The sequence below is a fragment of the Carcharhinus amblyrhynchos genome, chromosome 18 (genome assembly GCF_965287045.1).
Source record: "Carcharhinus amblyrhynchos chromosome 18, sCarAmb.v2.hapA, whole genome shotgun sequence".
In the NCBI taxonomy this organism is placed as follows: Eukaryota; Metazoa; Chordata; class Chondrichthyes; order Carcharhiniformes; family Carcharhinidae; genus Carcharhinus; species Carcharhinus amblyrhynchos.
In genome coordinates, this window is record NC_137341.1 from 12,384,192 (window position 1) to 12,400,967 (window position 16,776).

General features: G+C 42.3%; 1 protein-coding gene across 1 annotated transcript; it reads right to left on the reverse strand.

Moving 5' to 3' along the window:
- Positions 1-343: 343 nt before the first annotated feature.
- On the reverse strand, positions 344-15,974 carry uts2r5 (urotensin-2 receptor 5). The gene is made up of 2 exons (XM_080206082.1): positions 14,877-15,974; positions 344-417 (listed from the first exon to the last, which is right to left on the reverse strand). The coding sequence occupies exon 1, from the start codon at positions 15,972-15,974 to the stop codon at positions 14,910-14,912; it is 1,065 nt and encodes a 354-aa protein (XP_080062208.1). The 3' UTR covers positions 344-417; positions 14,877-14,909.
- Between the last annotated feature and the right edge of the window lie 802 nt (positions 15,975-16,776).

Here is a 16,776-nt window from a genome sequence, read left to right on the forward strand (position 1 = left end):
TAAAGTGGAAGAAATGGGTTTAGCTGAAATGGGAATAACACTTTCAATATTAATACCCTGCAATTAAATTGTTAACCATGATTTTTTCTGTAAGTTTACTCAACCATTTGCTTCTAATGGAGTGAGTTTTTTTTTGAAGCTCAAATGTATTGTGATAGAAAAGAACACACGGTTTGATTCAGTCCAACTACATTTGGTGTGAATGTCTTCCGGTTCTGTAATAGTGTAACTCTGCGTTTAGTGTGCAATCTGTGGATCCAAGAGATTTCGACTCCACTCTTGCTCCTGCTGCTGTTTCAATGTGACAGCATGAGCTGACACAGGCTGAGGGCGAAGCACCACCAGTAGACTTAGCTGGAAACTGTTGGTTGAAAATGGGCAATATTCTTGGGAAGAAGTATGGTTCATAGGATATTCCTGCAATGAAAGAAAAGAGATGTAATTTATTTCTATGGAATCCCTACAGCACAGAAGGAGACCATATGGCTCATTGTGTCTGCACCATGTCTATGAAAGAGCATCTCACCCAGGCCCACCTGTCCTCATTACTCCATGCATTTACCATGGCTAATGCACCTAACCTTGAACACTTGGGGCATACATACTTGGACACTAAGGGGCAATATTCTTGAGAAGAAGTATGGTTCATAGGATATTCCTGCAATGAAAGAAAAAAGATGTAATTTATTTCTACAGAATCCCTACAGCATTTACCATGGCTAATGCACCTAACCTTGGACGCTTGGGGCATACATACTTGGACACTAAGGGGCAATTTACCATGGCCAATCCACGTAACCTGCACATCCTTGTACAGTGAAATATTGTTAAGTGGCACTGGAGCGTGGCGACATCTTGCACACTATATTCTGCACCCATCCTTTCCTTCTCCCCTATGTACTCTCTGAACGGCATGCTTTGTCTGCAACAGTTCACAAGAAACCATATTTTTCACTATATCCCAATATATATGTGACAATAAATATTCAATTCAGTGTGGGTGGAAACAGGAGCACCTGGAGGAAACCCACACAGACATGGGGAAAATGTGCAAACTCTACATTGACAGCCATCCAAGGCTGGAATTGAACCTGGACCACTGGTGCTGTGAGGCAACATATGTAACCACTATGCGATAATAATGGCAATAATATGATAGGTTAACTCTCTTCACTCTGTCAAACACACATATCGATAATACAGGCGCAGTGTTTGGCAAAACTTTATATAAATTTAATATATGGCATCATGTACATTCTTTTGACTCCACTGAAAATTCCTGTGTCTGAATTTGTTCTGCTTTAAACTCACCCACCACTTTTCTCAGTAACTGAAGAGTTCAGACAAAGCAGTTACATGGTTACATTTACGATTAAAATATCTTTCATGTCTTTTAATGATTTTATGAAAGTTTCTTGTAATATATGGTGGCCTGAACCTCTGGCAAAGATGTGGTCTTAGTTCTGGGCAACAAAATCAGATCAATGATATGGTGAATGCAATTTGAATGGTTTAATCTGAGGATGTGGAGTGTACCTAATTTCTAAGGATGCTTCAATTCTGTTCAGTAATGAATGGACCTGCCTTATATTAAGTTGATCTTTTTCTACACCCTAGTTATGACTTAACACTACATTCTGCACTCTGTCCTTTCCTTCTCTATGAACAGTAAGCTTTGTTTGTGAAGCGCACAAGAAAAAAAAACTTGTCACTGTATGCTAATATATGTGACAATAATAAATCAAATCAAATCCAAATACAATTGGAATGTTTAAAGATACTGGGGACTGAGTTCTTGAAGCTTTTATTTTAGGCAAATGATTACATTTATATAGAAATATACTAGCAATTACGTATTTCTGTCAGAAGCTCGTCATACGGTTAGGAACAAATATTATTATTATGTTTTTTTGATATCTAAGAAAGGGAAATAAATTATTCATCGAGAATCAATTGATTGTTATTGCCATTGCAAATTTTATAAAAATATTGTTTGAACTGTTTTTAAGGCTTTAATAATGACCCTGAGGAGAAACTTACTAACAGTACTTTAAAGAGTAAATTTTCTTTTGCTATATTGCTGAGAAATACTCAAAAGAGATACTGGGAAATTGTGTGTCCCAAGACAGCGATCTATTGTCCATCAGTTTTGGACTAACAATGGGAAAGTAGTGGGCAGCCGAGATCCTTCAGGGTACAAAATTGGCTTTGGATGGATCAAGAGTGGAGGCGGATGGGTACAGAAGCAATGAAGGTCGGCTTCTGACAGGGCTGCTTTAAAGGAATTATCAGAAACGTGTGCTTTTATTCTGCTCGATCCCATTTCCTTATATGTTTATTAAAGACTGCTCCCAATGCAGCTAAATTCGGAGAACGGGCACTACCACAATGCAATCTTGGGACGGTTTTGCATGTTCCCTTTGGCTCTGGGATTTTGACTGGAATTCCCAATGTGGACTGTTCTCATGAAGTTTCCTTTGGAATTGATTGGATCATTCACTTCCCCAAGCAGGACCGGCTACGACCCCTGCTTGGCCAACATCCATAGATGGGACATAAGTGCCAGCTCCTTATGTGCCTGTGGGAGAGAGCAAACAGTGCACCACATTGTAGAAAGAGTGTCCAATCCACAGACTCAGCGGAGGACGATCCACACTCAAACACAACAGGACCGGAAGAGAATGCTTGGCTTAGGGACTTTGCATTCGCTAAATAAGGAACTGCAGATGGATCCCAGCAATCCCATTATTTAGTCTTTCCCCTCTGATAGTTCTGAGATCTCAGCAGTCTTCTAAAATCCAAACTGCCCCCATCAGTTCCTGAGATCTGGTTCCATTGCTAGCACTCTTGTCTCTGAACCAGTAAGTTGTGTATTCAAGGCTCGTTCAAGAACAGAAATCGAGGCAGGTCCTTCAGTGCAATACTGCACTGTTAGAGCTGCCATTTTTTAACATGAAGGTTTAGTGAACTCCCACCTCTACTCTCAGTTGAATGTGAAAGATCCCATGACTATTTCATTGAAGAGAAAGGAAGTTATCCGACTTAGCTAAGTGACAGTTCACTGCTGCTTTTCCACATTACAATGACGGCACTAGAAAACTAATGGAATGATTGCAAACTGTTTTGGGAGGTTGACAGGTGCTATGTTAAAGGCAAGGCTTTTTAAAAGCCTCAGGAGCATATTACCAGTGTCTCTCGATATTAGAAATATCCCAATGTTTCCAGGTTGTGCGATGTCCTTAGATAATATCTTCACAAACTGGGGTTAAATGTATTGGAATCCTCATGACATACAAAATACATTTCAAATTAAAGTCTTATTTCTTCAGAGTACAGAGCCCACCCAGAAACGTAGTGTTAGGCTGCCAGAACAGAAACCCCAAGGCACTATATGAAGCCAGACTAGACCCTCAAAAGTTTTCTATTTTGGCATTAATGTGGGAAAAAGATGATTAACTCCAGGCACGACTCTACTGACAAAATAGTGTTCTTGAATGAAAACAAACCCCATTTAATAACACAGTTTAACTATAACAAATGATTATGCTTAACCCTTAATAACTGAGCAATTCTTAAGCATGACTATACAATTCTTAACTGCTAAATTATCATTACGAGTTCCGATCAGGCAGAATTTCCCTTAGGGACTTAAACACCTCTTGATAAATAATTAGCAAAGCACAGGCTTATTTGCTTGTGACTTTAGTTAACAGTCCCAGAGCGTTCAGAAAGCCTGTAGAGAGAGACAGAGATAGGGAGAGACACTTTTCTTCTAGCAGGCCCAGGCTGCAACTGCTTGTATTTTAAAATGAGAATGAAACTGCACTTTCCTGCAAGCTTAGCTCCTCATATGACTCTGCTCCTGTCAAGCACCTCATGGAAAACTCGAATGAGTCTGCATATTTAGTCTAAAATCCAGGAGAACTTAAATAACAAAAGGTCCATTAGCTCTCCAAAGTAACACATCCCTCGCTAAGATCTGTTAATCTGTTCTCAGCATTTGAGCTACATGTTTTCCCAGACAAATTGACTCCTGTAACAAAACATTGCCTCTTAAAGCACTCCACCTTAAACATAAAATATATCAAAACAGCATAGTAACGTCACAATAGGCATACACAGATGTTAGGCAGCTTCTGAATCACACATGAATCACTCATTTTTTTTCACCTTTGTTGTTGACCAGAAACAATTCTTCCTCAATAGTGTCAGATGCCATCTTTCTCCCAGAGTTCTCAGGACTTCCCATTGCATTGTTCACAAAACCACAGAACTTCTCCCGAGAGTATTCTGGCCATGGTCCCCCTATCAAAATGCTGCTAAACCCTTGGAATTCCTTCCATTAATTCCAGATGTCAAAAATTACAATTCCTCTGACTCATATTTATTAAATTCCTCGAGTTGGTAATTCTCTAACACCACCAGTTTAGTGACTAAACATAGATATAAACAAATATACCAACCCAAAGAACCCCTCAGGCCAAGCATGGGATTTGCAAAGGGGACTGCTTGTGGGGCATGGAGCTGAAATTCATCCCAACCAGAAGAAGCTCCAGACAGTTTTGGGATGGGAACATGACTCTAATTGCTAACACTTCTAAACAAAAAGGAACTTGAATATTATAAGCAAACAGTCTTGAGAGAAAAAAGTAGAACGGGAAGCTCAGCCTTTCATCAACTACTTCTGAGAGTTGAATGGTGGGTTAACGGTAAGAAAAGTGACAATAGGGCAAGGGCAGGGAATGATTTTTTTTTTAGCACATCCCCAGAGCTAAATGACAGCCTCCTCATTCACTCAGTTTAAGGAGATTAGTCTGAAGTCTGTAGAGGGGACACTCTTTGGTAATTTGGAGCATTTTGTGTGTCTTGCTATGTGCATAAGGGTTTGTACTGAGGATCCAGTGGCTGCCTTACCATGGTCTATCCTGAACCTGTCTCGCAAGACCACTGTCACCATGGCCGTTCAAAGCTTGGACAGATTGGGATTGTCACAAAGAATTTGTTAGTAGTTTCCCATGTTTTCCATTCTATGGTCCAAATAATTGTTTGTTGGAAGATCTTGCTCAGGAAGGGTGCTCCATTTGGGCTGTCGATATGGAAGGTAGTTAGTAGGCAGGTTGAAGGGGCCATCATGGAGTGGGCAAGCAAGGTGCAGCGCTGATGGTCTTAATGGATTTGTGGGTTCTTGTCAGTCGGCAGATGTTGGGGGAGTGATGTTGTGAGGAGTCGGGAGGAGTATTGAATGGCGACTTCAAGTTAGGATGTTCAATTGAGTATCAACAAAGTGTGTGTGTGATGACCTTTGCCTGGCAGGTAAACTTTGCTGTGAAACTCTGCTGTGGAGTTTGAAGGGCAATTGCTGAGGTCTGGAGTGTTGTGGCAAGAGTACTCCACATCGATTCAAGTGGGGCCTGATAAACTGATTGAATCTGTGGCACAAGGGATAAGAGAGAAGTGTGGGAATGAGAGAAGTGTGGTGAGAAGGAGAGGGCAGAGTGGTAAAGCGAAAGGAAGTGAAGGGCTGAATTATCAACCTTTCTATCCCTCTCCTCTAAGGTGGTGCTTTAAACCTCGCTCTGCAACAAAAAGTTTGGTCACCTGACCTAATATCTGGTGTGACTTGTGCCAAATTTTGGGATGATTTACCACTTTAAAATGCTATATAAATGCAAGCTGTTATTGGTGAAGGAAATGTAAATAATCCATGTGATAGAATGAGAAGGGAACTGTTATTTTATAGCCTACATTCACAGACATTTTCTTTCCCTTCGAGGAATAGAGGGGAAGTGGTGGAAGGATTCCTTAGCTGATTATCAGCCCATTATGATTGCTCCTTCCTTGACAAACAAGTCCCGGCATTGGACTTGATCCTGAAGCTTCCAGTCCAGAGTTAGGGGTGCTGCCCACTACGTCACAAGACCTCCTTAATAGACAGCGAGTCCAGGGCCATGATTTTCCCAGAATCTTCACTCAGTTGTGGGTTCTTTTGCCAGCTGTACCAGGCTACGCCACCTCCCACCCAGAAGAAAGAGGAAACTGGCATAGAGATGTAGGAAAGTGTGGTGGGAAGAAATAGAGATGCATAAAGAGACGAAGATTGGGACAGAAAAATGGAAACTCTGAGACAAAAGTGTCATATTCTCCACAGTATTTGCTGAGTTATCATCAACAATGCCTCACAAGATTGGCGAATGCGCAAGCATATTTTTGAGGTAGTTTTGTTTTGTTTTCACATTGGCACTGACCTTGCTGTTGATAGATTATAGCATTCCCACAGAAGGAATGTGATTATGACTTCAACGGGTTCATCCCTCAACCCTTTGTAGTTGACTACCATCAAAATTTCTGGCTTGCATTTTGTGAGTTGCAGGCAGCTAAGATATTGTAATGTTAACCAGCAAAAGTGCTTCAGGCAACTCGCATTTTCAAATTATGGGAATCTTGCTGCTGATGAGAAACATAAGGGCTGCTTAACATCACCCACCGCCCCTCCCTCCCCCTTCTTCCCCGCTCAACCCTCTTCCAACCCCAGCCAAAACAAATGTCATGGACACTTCCAGTTCTATATCACAAGGGACTTCTTGGAAAGAGACAAGAATTCCACTGCATTGCAACCTCTTCTTTTCCCATTACTTTTCGGATGAAGATGCCCTGGAAGGCTCTGTGGGACATAAATATCTAAGGAGGAACTGAGCATTCCTGTAACTGAGATCCAATTAGTAGCACCCCTCCTGCATGCAAGAAACCACATGCTATTTTCCACATGGAGATAGAATGTTTCTATATGTCATAGATTTCCACAAGAATTTCTGCAATAATTATCAACAGCCAATGTGTGAAAGAACATCTGAGCAATGCATAATGGGAAAGGAGGATGTCAAGAGTTGTGGCAACGATTAGTGGATTTACAAAGATAAATTTTTAGAGACATTCGGAGAAAGAAGGCAAGGCACCTAGCACAGCAATGTGATTATTGTGAGGAAGCTCAAATGAAAGACCGCAGTTAAGCAAAGACTGTCATGAACTTCCCATGGGAAATGGGCAATAGTACGGAGGATGGATGATGGAGGGGAGCTGCTGGACAGTCCGATGCACAGCGTCACCTAGATAAACTGGGGAAGGTCACTTAAAGGTTTGAAATCATGATGGAAATCTTGTAACCTATGGATGGGATGGAGGTGTGGACAGGGGTAGGGACAATGGTCACACAGCGTGAAAGAGGTCCAACTGCAGTTTGTCAAAAGTGGAGGCAATGAAGACTCAGAAAAGCATAAGGGCGAAGGAATGCCTTAGAATCATAGAGGTTTACAGCATAGAAACAGACCTTCAGCCCAAATTGTCCATGCTGCCCCCTTTATTTAACCACTAAGCTTGTTCCAATTGCCCGTGTTTGCCCATTTCCCTCTATACCCATCTTACCCATGTCACTGTCTAAATGCTTTTTAGAGGATAAAATTGTACCTGCCTCTACTATTGCCTCTGGCAGCTTGTTCCAGATGCTCACCACCCTCTGTATGGAAAAAATTGCTCCTCTGGGCCCTTTTGTATCTCTTCCCTCTCATCTTAAACCTATGCCCTCTAGTTTTAGACTCCCCTACCTTTGGGAAAAGATATTGGCTATCTGCTTAACCTATGGCCCTCATTATTTTCTCGACCTCTGAAAGATCATCCCCATGTTTCCTATGCTCCAGGGGAAAAAAGTCCCAGCGTATCCAACCTCTCCTGATAACTCAAACCATCAGGTAGCATCCTAGTAAATCTTTTCTGCACTCTGTTTCTAGTTGAATAATATTCTTTCTGTAATAGGGTGACCAGAATTGCACACAGTATTCCACATGTGGCCTTACCAGTGTCTTGTACAACTTCAACAAGATGTCCCATCTCCTGTATTCAATATTCTGACCAATGGAACAAGCATGCTGAATGCCGCCTTCATCACCCTGTGACTCCACTTTCAAGGAGCTATGAACATGGACTCCTAGATCTCTTTGTTAGAACGGAGTTGAGGAGGAACTTCTTCACTCAAAGAGTGGTGAATCTCTGGAATTCTCTGCCCGTTGAAGTGGTGGGTGGAGGCTACCTCGCTAAATATTTTTAAGACGCGGGTTGATGGGTTTTTGATAAGAGAGGGGATTAAAGGTTATGGGGAGAGGGCGGGAATGTGGAACTGAGCCACGACAGATCAGCCATGATCTTATTGAATGGCAGGGCAGGCTCGAGGGGCTAGATGGCCTACTCCTGCTCCTATTTCTTATGTTCTTATAACTCTCCCCAGTGCCCTACCATTAACTGAGTAAGTCCTGCCCTGGTTTGATCGACCAAAATGCATCACCTCGCATTTATCTAAATTAAACTCCATCTGCCACTCATCAGCCCACTGGCCCAATTGATCAAGATCCTGTTGCAATCCTAGATAACCTCTTCACTGTCCACTATACCACCTATCTGCCAACTTACTGCCTCCTAAATTCTCATCCAGATCATTAATATAAATGACAATCTGATGGTTTCTGCTGGTGGAGGACAGTTGGGGAAATGGGCAATTGTTACAACAGAGGATGAGGCAGAAATTCACCATAATTTCACACTGTGCAAGCAGGAGGTATGGTAGTTTATAGTCAGAGGGACAAGTGCTGGCAGGACTGAACCAAAATATTTCTTGATTCATTCAAGACTTGGTAATAGCCAATAATGGTGACGTTTGCAAGAACTGTGTTGGTACACCTGTCAAACTTTCAGTTGTGTATTCTTATTGTGTTTGTTGGACTGATATCTGGCACCCAGAGGATGGCACGCATGTACAAGTGCTGCTGGAATGTCTAATAATGAGCAGTGACATTCAATTGTTTGCTACCAGCAACCTGTGTTTAAATATCACTGCAAGTTATTCAGTGTCAAATCGAACCACTCCCAACTTGCGCAGCATAAAAACGATGGGGTGATTTTGTCTTTGGCTGATGACATCAAAAGGGATAATTGATTTAGCTGTTGCCCATCTCTGCCATTTTCGACTATCTCCCAAACCCAAATAAGTGCACTGGTCATTAAAGAAAACATGCCTGATATTATTCGGTAATTTATTTTCTCGTAAAGAATGGATCCCTGATGGCAAAGTGAACCGTACCATCTCCTGGTGAAGCTATACCTACCAGAGAGGCCCAGGTTGACTCCCATTTATCTGTGCTGAGTTCACTATTATCTCAGCTGGCAAATAATTGGTGCCTAGTGACTTCTGAAAAGCGTTTGGGTGAATGTTAAATCAAAGCTGGCTCATGCGCAATGTGATGCACTTGGAGGGAGAACAGCTTGGGTCACACATGAGGGTACCAGGTGGCAGTGGTTACCAATGGAAAGGTCATTGTGGAATAAATGTGTTCTGACAAAAATTGGGGTGGCATAGTGGTTAGCACTGCTGCCTCTCAGCACCAGGAACACGGGTTCAATTCTGGCCTTGGGTCGGCGTGGAGTGTGCACGTTCTCCCCATGTCTGCGTGGGTTTCCTCTGGGTGTTCCAGATTCCCCCCTCAGTCCGAAGATGTGCAGGTTAGTTGGATTGGCCATGCTAAATTTTCCCTTCGTGTCAGGGAGATTAGCGGGGTAAATATGTAGGGTTACAGGGATGGGGTCTGGGTGGGATTGTTGTTGGTGCAGGCTTGATGGGCTGAATAGCTTCCTTCCGTACTGTAAGGATTCTAGGATTCCCTCCCACCACCTTCAAACTGAATCAAATAAAGAACTAGCATATTTAATCATTTGGTATTTCCACTCTACAATCCTGGGTGACTACTTTGCACACCCATCGCCGCCTTCATCAAAGCAACCACTGAGTACTCAATCCATATTGATTCCGAAAACCCTTACCCATTCTTAACCACACATACTGTGGAGTGAGTTGATGCTGCATGTTACTTAGGGATGTCTGCCATCCTTCCCCAGCCTGGCCTATATGTGATTCTAGACTCTCAGAAAAATGCATGACTCTGAACCACACTCTCAGAGGGTTGAGCAAGACATTCTGTTGTCAAGGCGATTGCTCATTGCAACCTCCTCAAGGAAAAGTAGGAATGGACAGTAAATGCTGGCTGTGCTGGTGATGTCCATATCCTGTGAATGAATAAGGAAGATGTATCTTCCTCGGGAAAATTCTACGCTAATCCTTTTCTCTGCTGCAACAGAGGAGAGAAAGTCCTTTCTTTTCTTGAAGCTGATTAACTTCATTCTCATGTCTTGAGACAAATGTTCTCCATTAGAACTGCTGAATATGTTTCATACAGTGTTACATCTGTCCCATTCTGTTTGCCAATTCAGTTTGATAGCACTAAACCCGATACCAAAGTAATTAAATTCTAATGATCACCGACTAGAAAAATATTAAGAACAAACTTTTCTTTGTCTCTGTGAAACCTCTTTATTTCCTCCAGTGGGCAATCTGAGACACGATAATGTGTTGCAATCCATTACTTCATAGAACATGCAAAGCATAAATGACTCAGTAATAAATTGGACACACTCAAGAAGATAGGTAGTTCAACACAGGCTGACATTGTATTTTGCAGGATACTTAACGCTGGAAACTGCCAATAAATGGATTAAGCCTTAGATAAAATTAGGAATTTACTAATCTTTGAAATTAGGTGAAATTTGAAAATCAGGTGTCTGTGCAGAGTCTGCACGTTCTCCTTGTGTCTATGTGGATATCCTCCGAGTGCTCCGGTTTCTTTCCACAATCTAAAAGTGCTGGTTAGATGCATTGGCCATGCTAAATTCTCCCTCAGTGTACCCAAACAGGTGCCAGAGTGTGGCAATGAGGGGATTTTCACATTAACTTCATTGCAGTGTTAATGTAAGCTTACTTGTGACACTAATATTGCCATGTGTTTTGGGTTGTCGCGTGGGTTGTTTCTCTGTAGAATATAAGAAGGTTGTTAACTCTTTTGGTTATCCTTCCGTCCTTTGATACTTTAATGGCATTCTTCAATGACTGCATCAACCTCTTTGCCAATCCATTGGTGGAAGGATGATAAGGTGTAGTTCTGAATTGTTGCTTGCAATGGTTTCCAAGGTATTCCATGATTTGCCTAGACATCGACTGACTCTGGTTATCGCTAATTAATTGCTCTGCTTTGCCAAACTATACAAGTGCTTCATCCAGTTGTTTGTCTGTTCAGTTGTCCTCGATTTCATCACCATGATGTTGGGCCATTTGGAATGTGCGTCCACCAGGATAAGAACGAAATATCCCTCAGTTAGTCCTGCAAAGTCAATGCTCTTTGCCAAGGTTGTTTGCCATCAGTTGAAGAAGGGGAGTATTTCATATCCTAGCACCAGACTGACACTGCCCTACTCTTTATTCATTGAGGGTCTGGTGCTGGCCATCAGAAATAGCTCCTTGTGAGTTCTTTCATATCTACGACTCCTGGATGTCTTTGGATTTGATCCAGTATATGACTCCACAAGCCTGGAAGGATGATCACTCTAGCTTCCATTTTGTCCCATGAACTCAAGTTCCCTTGTTTGATATGATTTGAATTCTGATCCCATCCTCATTGCCAGTTTTATCTTTTGTTGTTGTGTATTGAAGTGGTCAGCTCACTAATGCAGCAAAGATAAAAGAATGAAAAGGGTGCCACGCTGTAGGCAGAATTGTGGCACAGTGGTCAGCACTACTGCCTCTCAGTGCCAGGGTTTGATTCCTGGCATGGGTCACTGTCTGCGTGGAGTCTGCATGTTCTCCCCATGTCTGCGTGGGTTTCCTCCGGATGCTGTGGTTTCCTCCCACGCTCCAAAGATGTGCAGGTTAGGTGGATTTTAACCATGGTGAATGTGTTTGGTTACAAGGATAGGATGGAGGAGTGGGCCTGGATGGGATGCTGTTTCAGAGAGTCAATACAGACTCGATGGGCCAGATGGCCTCCTTCTGCACTGTAGGGATTCTCTGATACTTAAATGGTTAGTAGAGCTTTATTAGATCAGTGTTGCTTACTTACAGTCCAGGATGGAAAAGAAGGAAAATCTCCCAAATGTCTCTGATGATGTCACCATGTAATCTTATGACACAATACATAGAGATCCACCAGGGAAAAAAATAATAGGAGTTTGTCAGAAAAGCATAGAGATAATCATGGAAGATTTTAATCGACCTATCCACAGAAAAGTCAGATGGGCAACCACCATAGGACCCCTACAGTGCAGAATGAGGCCATTCAGCTCATCAAGTCTGCACTGACTTCCTGAAAGAGCATCTTATCCAGAACCACCTCCCCGCCTAATCATTTTTTAAAATGTTCTGTTCAGCCTCATGCTGCGATTGCACAGTCATGATAAACTCTGATTTCCTTTACGTGTGAGAAACTATGGAGGGGCACACAGATGGGTCAGAATTGTTATTTCAAAAACTAATATTAAATATTATTACTTCTACAACATGGACACATTCAGATATTTAAACAGAATAATGGAATCATTTTTTAGAATGAAAAGTGAAATATTCCTTTAGAATCTCAGAGTATAATATCAACAATCCGGCCTTGTTCTAGATCTTGAGAAGAGTTATCCAATTAGACCCACGTCTCCATCCTTTCCCCAAAACATTGTAATTCCCAACTAAAAGTCCATGTTGTATTTTATCTTCCCCATTCAGATCATCGCAAATTGTTGAGTTAAAAAAATCTAAGCTTCTCACTGGTTCTTCTGCCAGTATTAACTGAATGTGAATAAAGCCACAGGTACAGCAGCCTTACTGACTTTTAATAGGTGTAGGTTGCCTGATTTGATTTGATTTATTATTGGCACATGTATTGGGATGCAGTGAAAAGTACTGGGGAATTCTCCTATCCCACCGTAGTGGGTGGGTGGGGGCAAAGGTTCATTGACCTCGGGCTGGATTTTCCGGTTTTGGGAAGTGTGGTCTGGAGAAGTCCACATATTGTTTCTTGTGAGCTATACCGACAATGCATACTGTTCATAGAGTATGTAGGGAGAAGGAAAGGAAACGGTGCAGGATACATAGCTAGGATGAGGAAAAAGATCAACTTAATACAAGGTAGGTCCATTCAAAAGTCTGATGGCAGCAGGGAAGAAACTGTTCTTGACTCAGTTGGTATTTGATCTCAAACTTTGGTATTTTTGACCCAACAGAAGAAGGTGGAAGAGAGTATGTCCAGAGTGCGTGGGGTCTTCGATTCTGCTGACTGCATTTCCGAGGCAGTGGGAAGTGTAGACAGAGTCAATGAATGGGAGGATGGTTTGTGTAAGGGACTGGGCTTCATTCAAGACCCTTTTGTAGTTTCCTACAGTATTGATCACGGCAGGAGCCATGCCAAGCTATGTGTGCCTTTTAAATTAATGACAAAAGCTTGTGACCCAATCTATGCTCTAAATAATTGTTAAATAATTTGGGATCACTTTTTCTTTCTCAGATTAACATTTATTTTGGTCCGCCTGAATGGTCAGAATTCTGAATGGATTTTACTGTCACTTGTGTTAAACTAGGGTAGAGTCACAATTTGCCTCAAAGCACATCATGCACAATATTCCCCTTGCACTTCCCTGCCTTACAACAGGGTATTCTTAAATCATATACTTCCATTGGCCAAGAAAACAAATGTTTTAAAGAAGACCTACCTATCTTTCTGTTTACAAGTTTATTTATTAGTACCACAAGTAGACTTACATTAATACTGCAATGAAGTTACTGTGAAAATCCCCCAGGTGCCATACTCCGGCACCTGTTTTGGTACACAGAGAATTTAGTATGGCCAATGCACCTAACCAGCATGTCTTTCAGACTGTGTGAGGAAACCGTAGCATCTGGAGGAAACCCACACAGACATGGGGATAATGTGCAGACTCCGCACAGATGGTGACCCGAGCCAGGGATCGAACCTGGGTCCCTGGCTCTGTGAGGCAGCAGTGCTAACCACTGTGTCACCATGCCGCCCATATGTATCATATGTGACAAAGCACTTCTGAAGTAGAGTCACCATTGCTCTGTAGGAAATGGGGCAACCATTATGGACACACCTAAGTCACATAAACAGCAATATGATAATGAGCAGATAGTTTTTACTGGTGCAAGTTGAAGGATGAACGCTGGCCAGGAGACTAGTGAACCTCTGCATTCTTAATCAATGGTGGTGGGATTCTTTAAAAATTTGACGTAATCTAGCAAGTTTGAAACCAGGTTGGTGATTTCGATAGAGGTACACCCAACACAGCTTGGGAATAGGGAATGAAAGTGCTGGTAAGAATGGAGCCTGCAAGTACTGGGTCCTGTACCATCACTCTCAAACTGTTAATATTCAACTGACAGTCTGAGGTCAATTTTAATCATCTTTTTCCATCTTCTGTTCAGTATCACATTGTGCCTGCCCAGTCATTGTAACCTCTGATTTTCTCTCTGTGAGAAGCTATTGAGGGGGCACAATGCAAGGTTGTTTTAAATGTATCTCGTGTCTTTCCGGAAGGGAAAATGGAGCGATGTTTCTGGTACACACATATTTCATATCGATGAAAGATGCTCATACAGTTGCTTGTTTAAGTCAAACCAGATTTGGGCAACTCGTAGATTTTCACTCTTTAACAAAGGAGTCTGCACTTAATCGTAAGGTTACATTCCCAGGCTCTCCTATTTAAACAGACGGCTTAGGAAAGCCCAGCTAGACAAAACACATCATTTCAATTACTTTATATGACGTGGAGCGTGATAATGTCACCGATGCGTACACACGATATAATGAGTAGTGAGATAAGATCACCCTTGGTATGTCGAAATGATCTGTTAGTGGAAAGAACCAACTTGAAATGGGAAAGCGAAAAATAATTAAAAACAAACTACACACATCCACACACCTCTCCCTCTGATATATATAACTTACATGTTAAACTGTACCAGCCTCCTCCCTAGTCTTCTAGTTGTGTGAGACAATTTCTGTGCATTGTTGAGTCCCAGAAGACACTGATCTTTGGGATGAATTCCTGTAGTGTTTCCTCTGTGAGAACTCCAGGGAATTCCTTTGCTGATTCCTCACGTACTCTTGGTAATTTTTAGTTAGTAAGGTATAGAAGAAGGGGTTGACGCAACTATTGCCGTATGCCAAGCAAGTCACAAAGAAGTTCACATAGGCGGTGGTTTTGGGTGAGAAATCAGCAATGTCTCTGTAATAGAGACTGTACAGCTGCCAAACCCAAAAGGGCAAATAGCAGACACAGTAGGCAAGGATAATGGTCAGAATCATATAGAGGATTTTCTGCTTGGGGGACCTCTTCACTTCTTTCTTGTTGAAAGTTGTGGTTTGGGATGTCCAGTAAGTATGGGCTAGTTTTGTGTATAAGAATCCAATTACTATCCCTGGAGCCAATATACAGGTGTGGAAAAGTATAGTCAGATAGACCTTGTATGCCTGTTGTGGCCACGTCGATTGGCACATGCGCTTTATTGCCCCATTCTTGTTAAATTCTCGCAGATCGATCATTATCATGGTTGGCAAGGCAAGGGCAAAGGAAATGAACCAGACTGCACCAGCAATGATCCTTCTGTAGGCTCTGTTTCTTCTCAGTGTATCCAAAGGTTTGACCACTGCCAGATATCTCTCAGTGCTCATGATGGTCAGGATGAAGATGCTGGCTTGCATGGTCAGGAAGTCTAAGCTGAAAAGGATCCGGCAGCCCACTTCTCCAAAGTACCAGTCCTTGGCGAAGTAAGTGCACACAACAAAAGGGATGGTGGCAAGGTACAGAAGATCAGCCAAGGCCAGGTTGACAATGTACACATACATGGAACCGGCAAACCTCATTGACAGTGTCATCACCACCAGGACGTAGACATTACCGACAATCCCAACCAGGCACATGATGGTCAGAATGGTCCCTAGCAGTATCGTGACCAATGCTTCGTAGCTTGACTCGGTTACTGAAGAGGAAGTGTTCCCCATTGAGGAAAGGTTCCCTGGCATCTCGGACAAGATCACCTCCATGCTCCGTTCTCAACCAGCTCAGGTGAGACTAAACGAGGTTGCTGCTTCACCGCCAAAGTGAAGCTCATCTGGACCAAGGGGTGACGAGATGGGCCAGTAAATCACACTTATAGTGCAGTTGTTTCCCAGTGTTCAGAATGTAATCACTGAGTATTCCACAGTGATTTCACAAAGTACCTTGTTAAATCCTTGGACATCCGAATAAAGAGTTTATTTTGCAAAAACAGCCAGGGTGGTGAAAACATTGATAGTGTTCGCCTCATCTAGCGGTTGGTTGATTGCAATCGCTGTAGCGAAACCTGTAGCCAGGTTATAAATATTGTGGATTTTTGTTAACTTGAAATCTTCAAAACATAGACTCCATCCGTGAGAATGCAACCTGCCAACAGCGACTGCATATGTCTGTTTCAACCCCTTTGAAGGCCTGCAGCCAAAAATAACAAAAAGAACAACTTCAAAGATTGAGAAATCCTCCAAAGGTTCGAATTCGAATGGTTTGAAATGTTTTTGAAACCTTAAATCTTGCACAAAGCCAGATGTTGGAGAGTCACCGGGCAGAAGGTGTGAGATGTGACGTTATTCTGGAATGTGTACATGCTTTAATCTGGCAGCAGGTTACCCTCTGGAATGTGTACACACTTCAATCCCTCAGCAGGTTATTCTCTGGAGAGTGTAGACACTTCAATCCGGCAGCAGGTTACTCTCTGGAATGTGTACACTCCTTAATCTGGCAGCAAATTACTCCCTGGAATGTGTACACGCTTTAATCTGGCAGCCAGTTACTCTCTGAAAAATGTACACT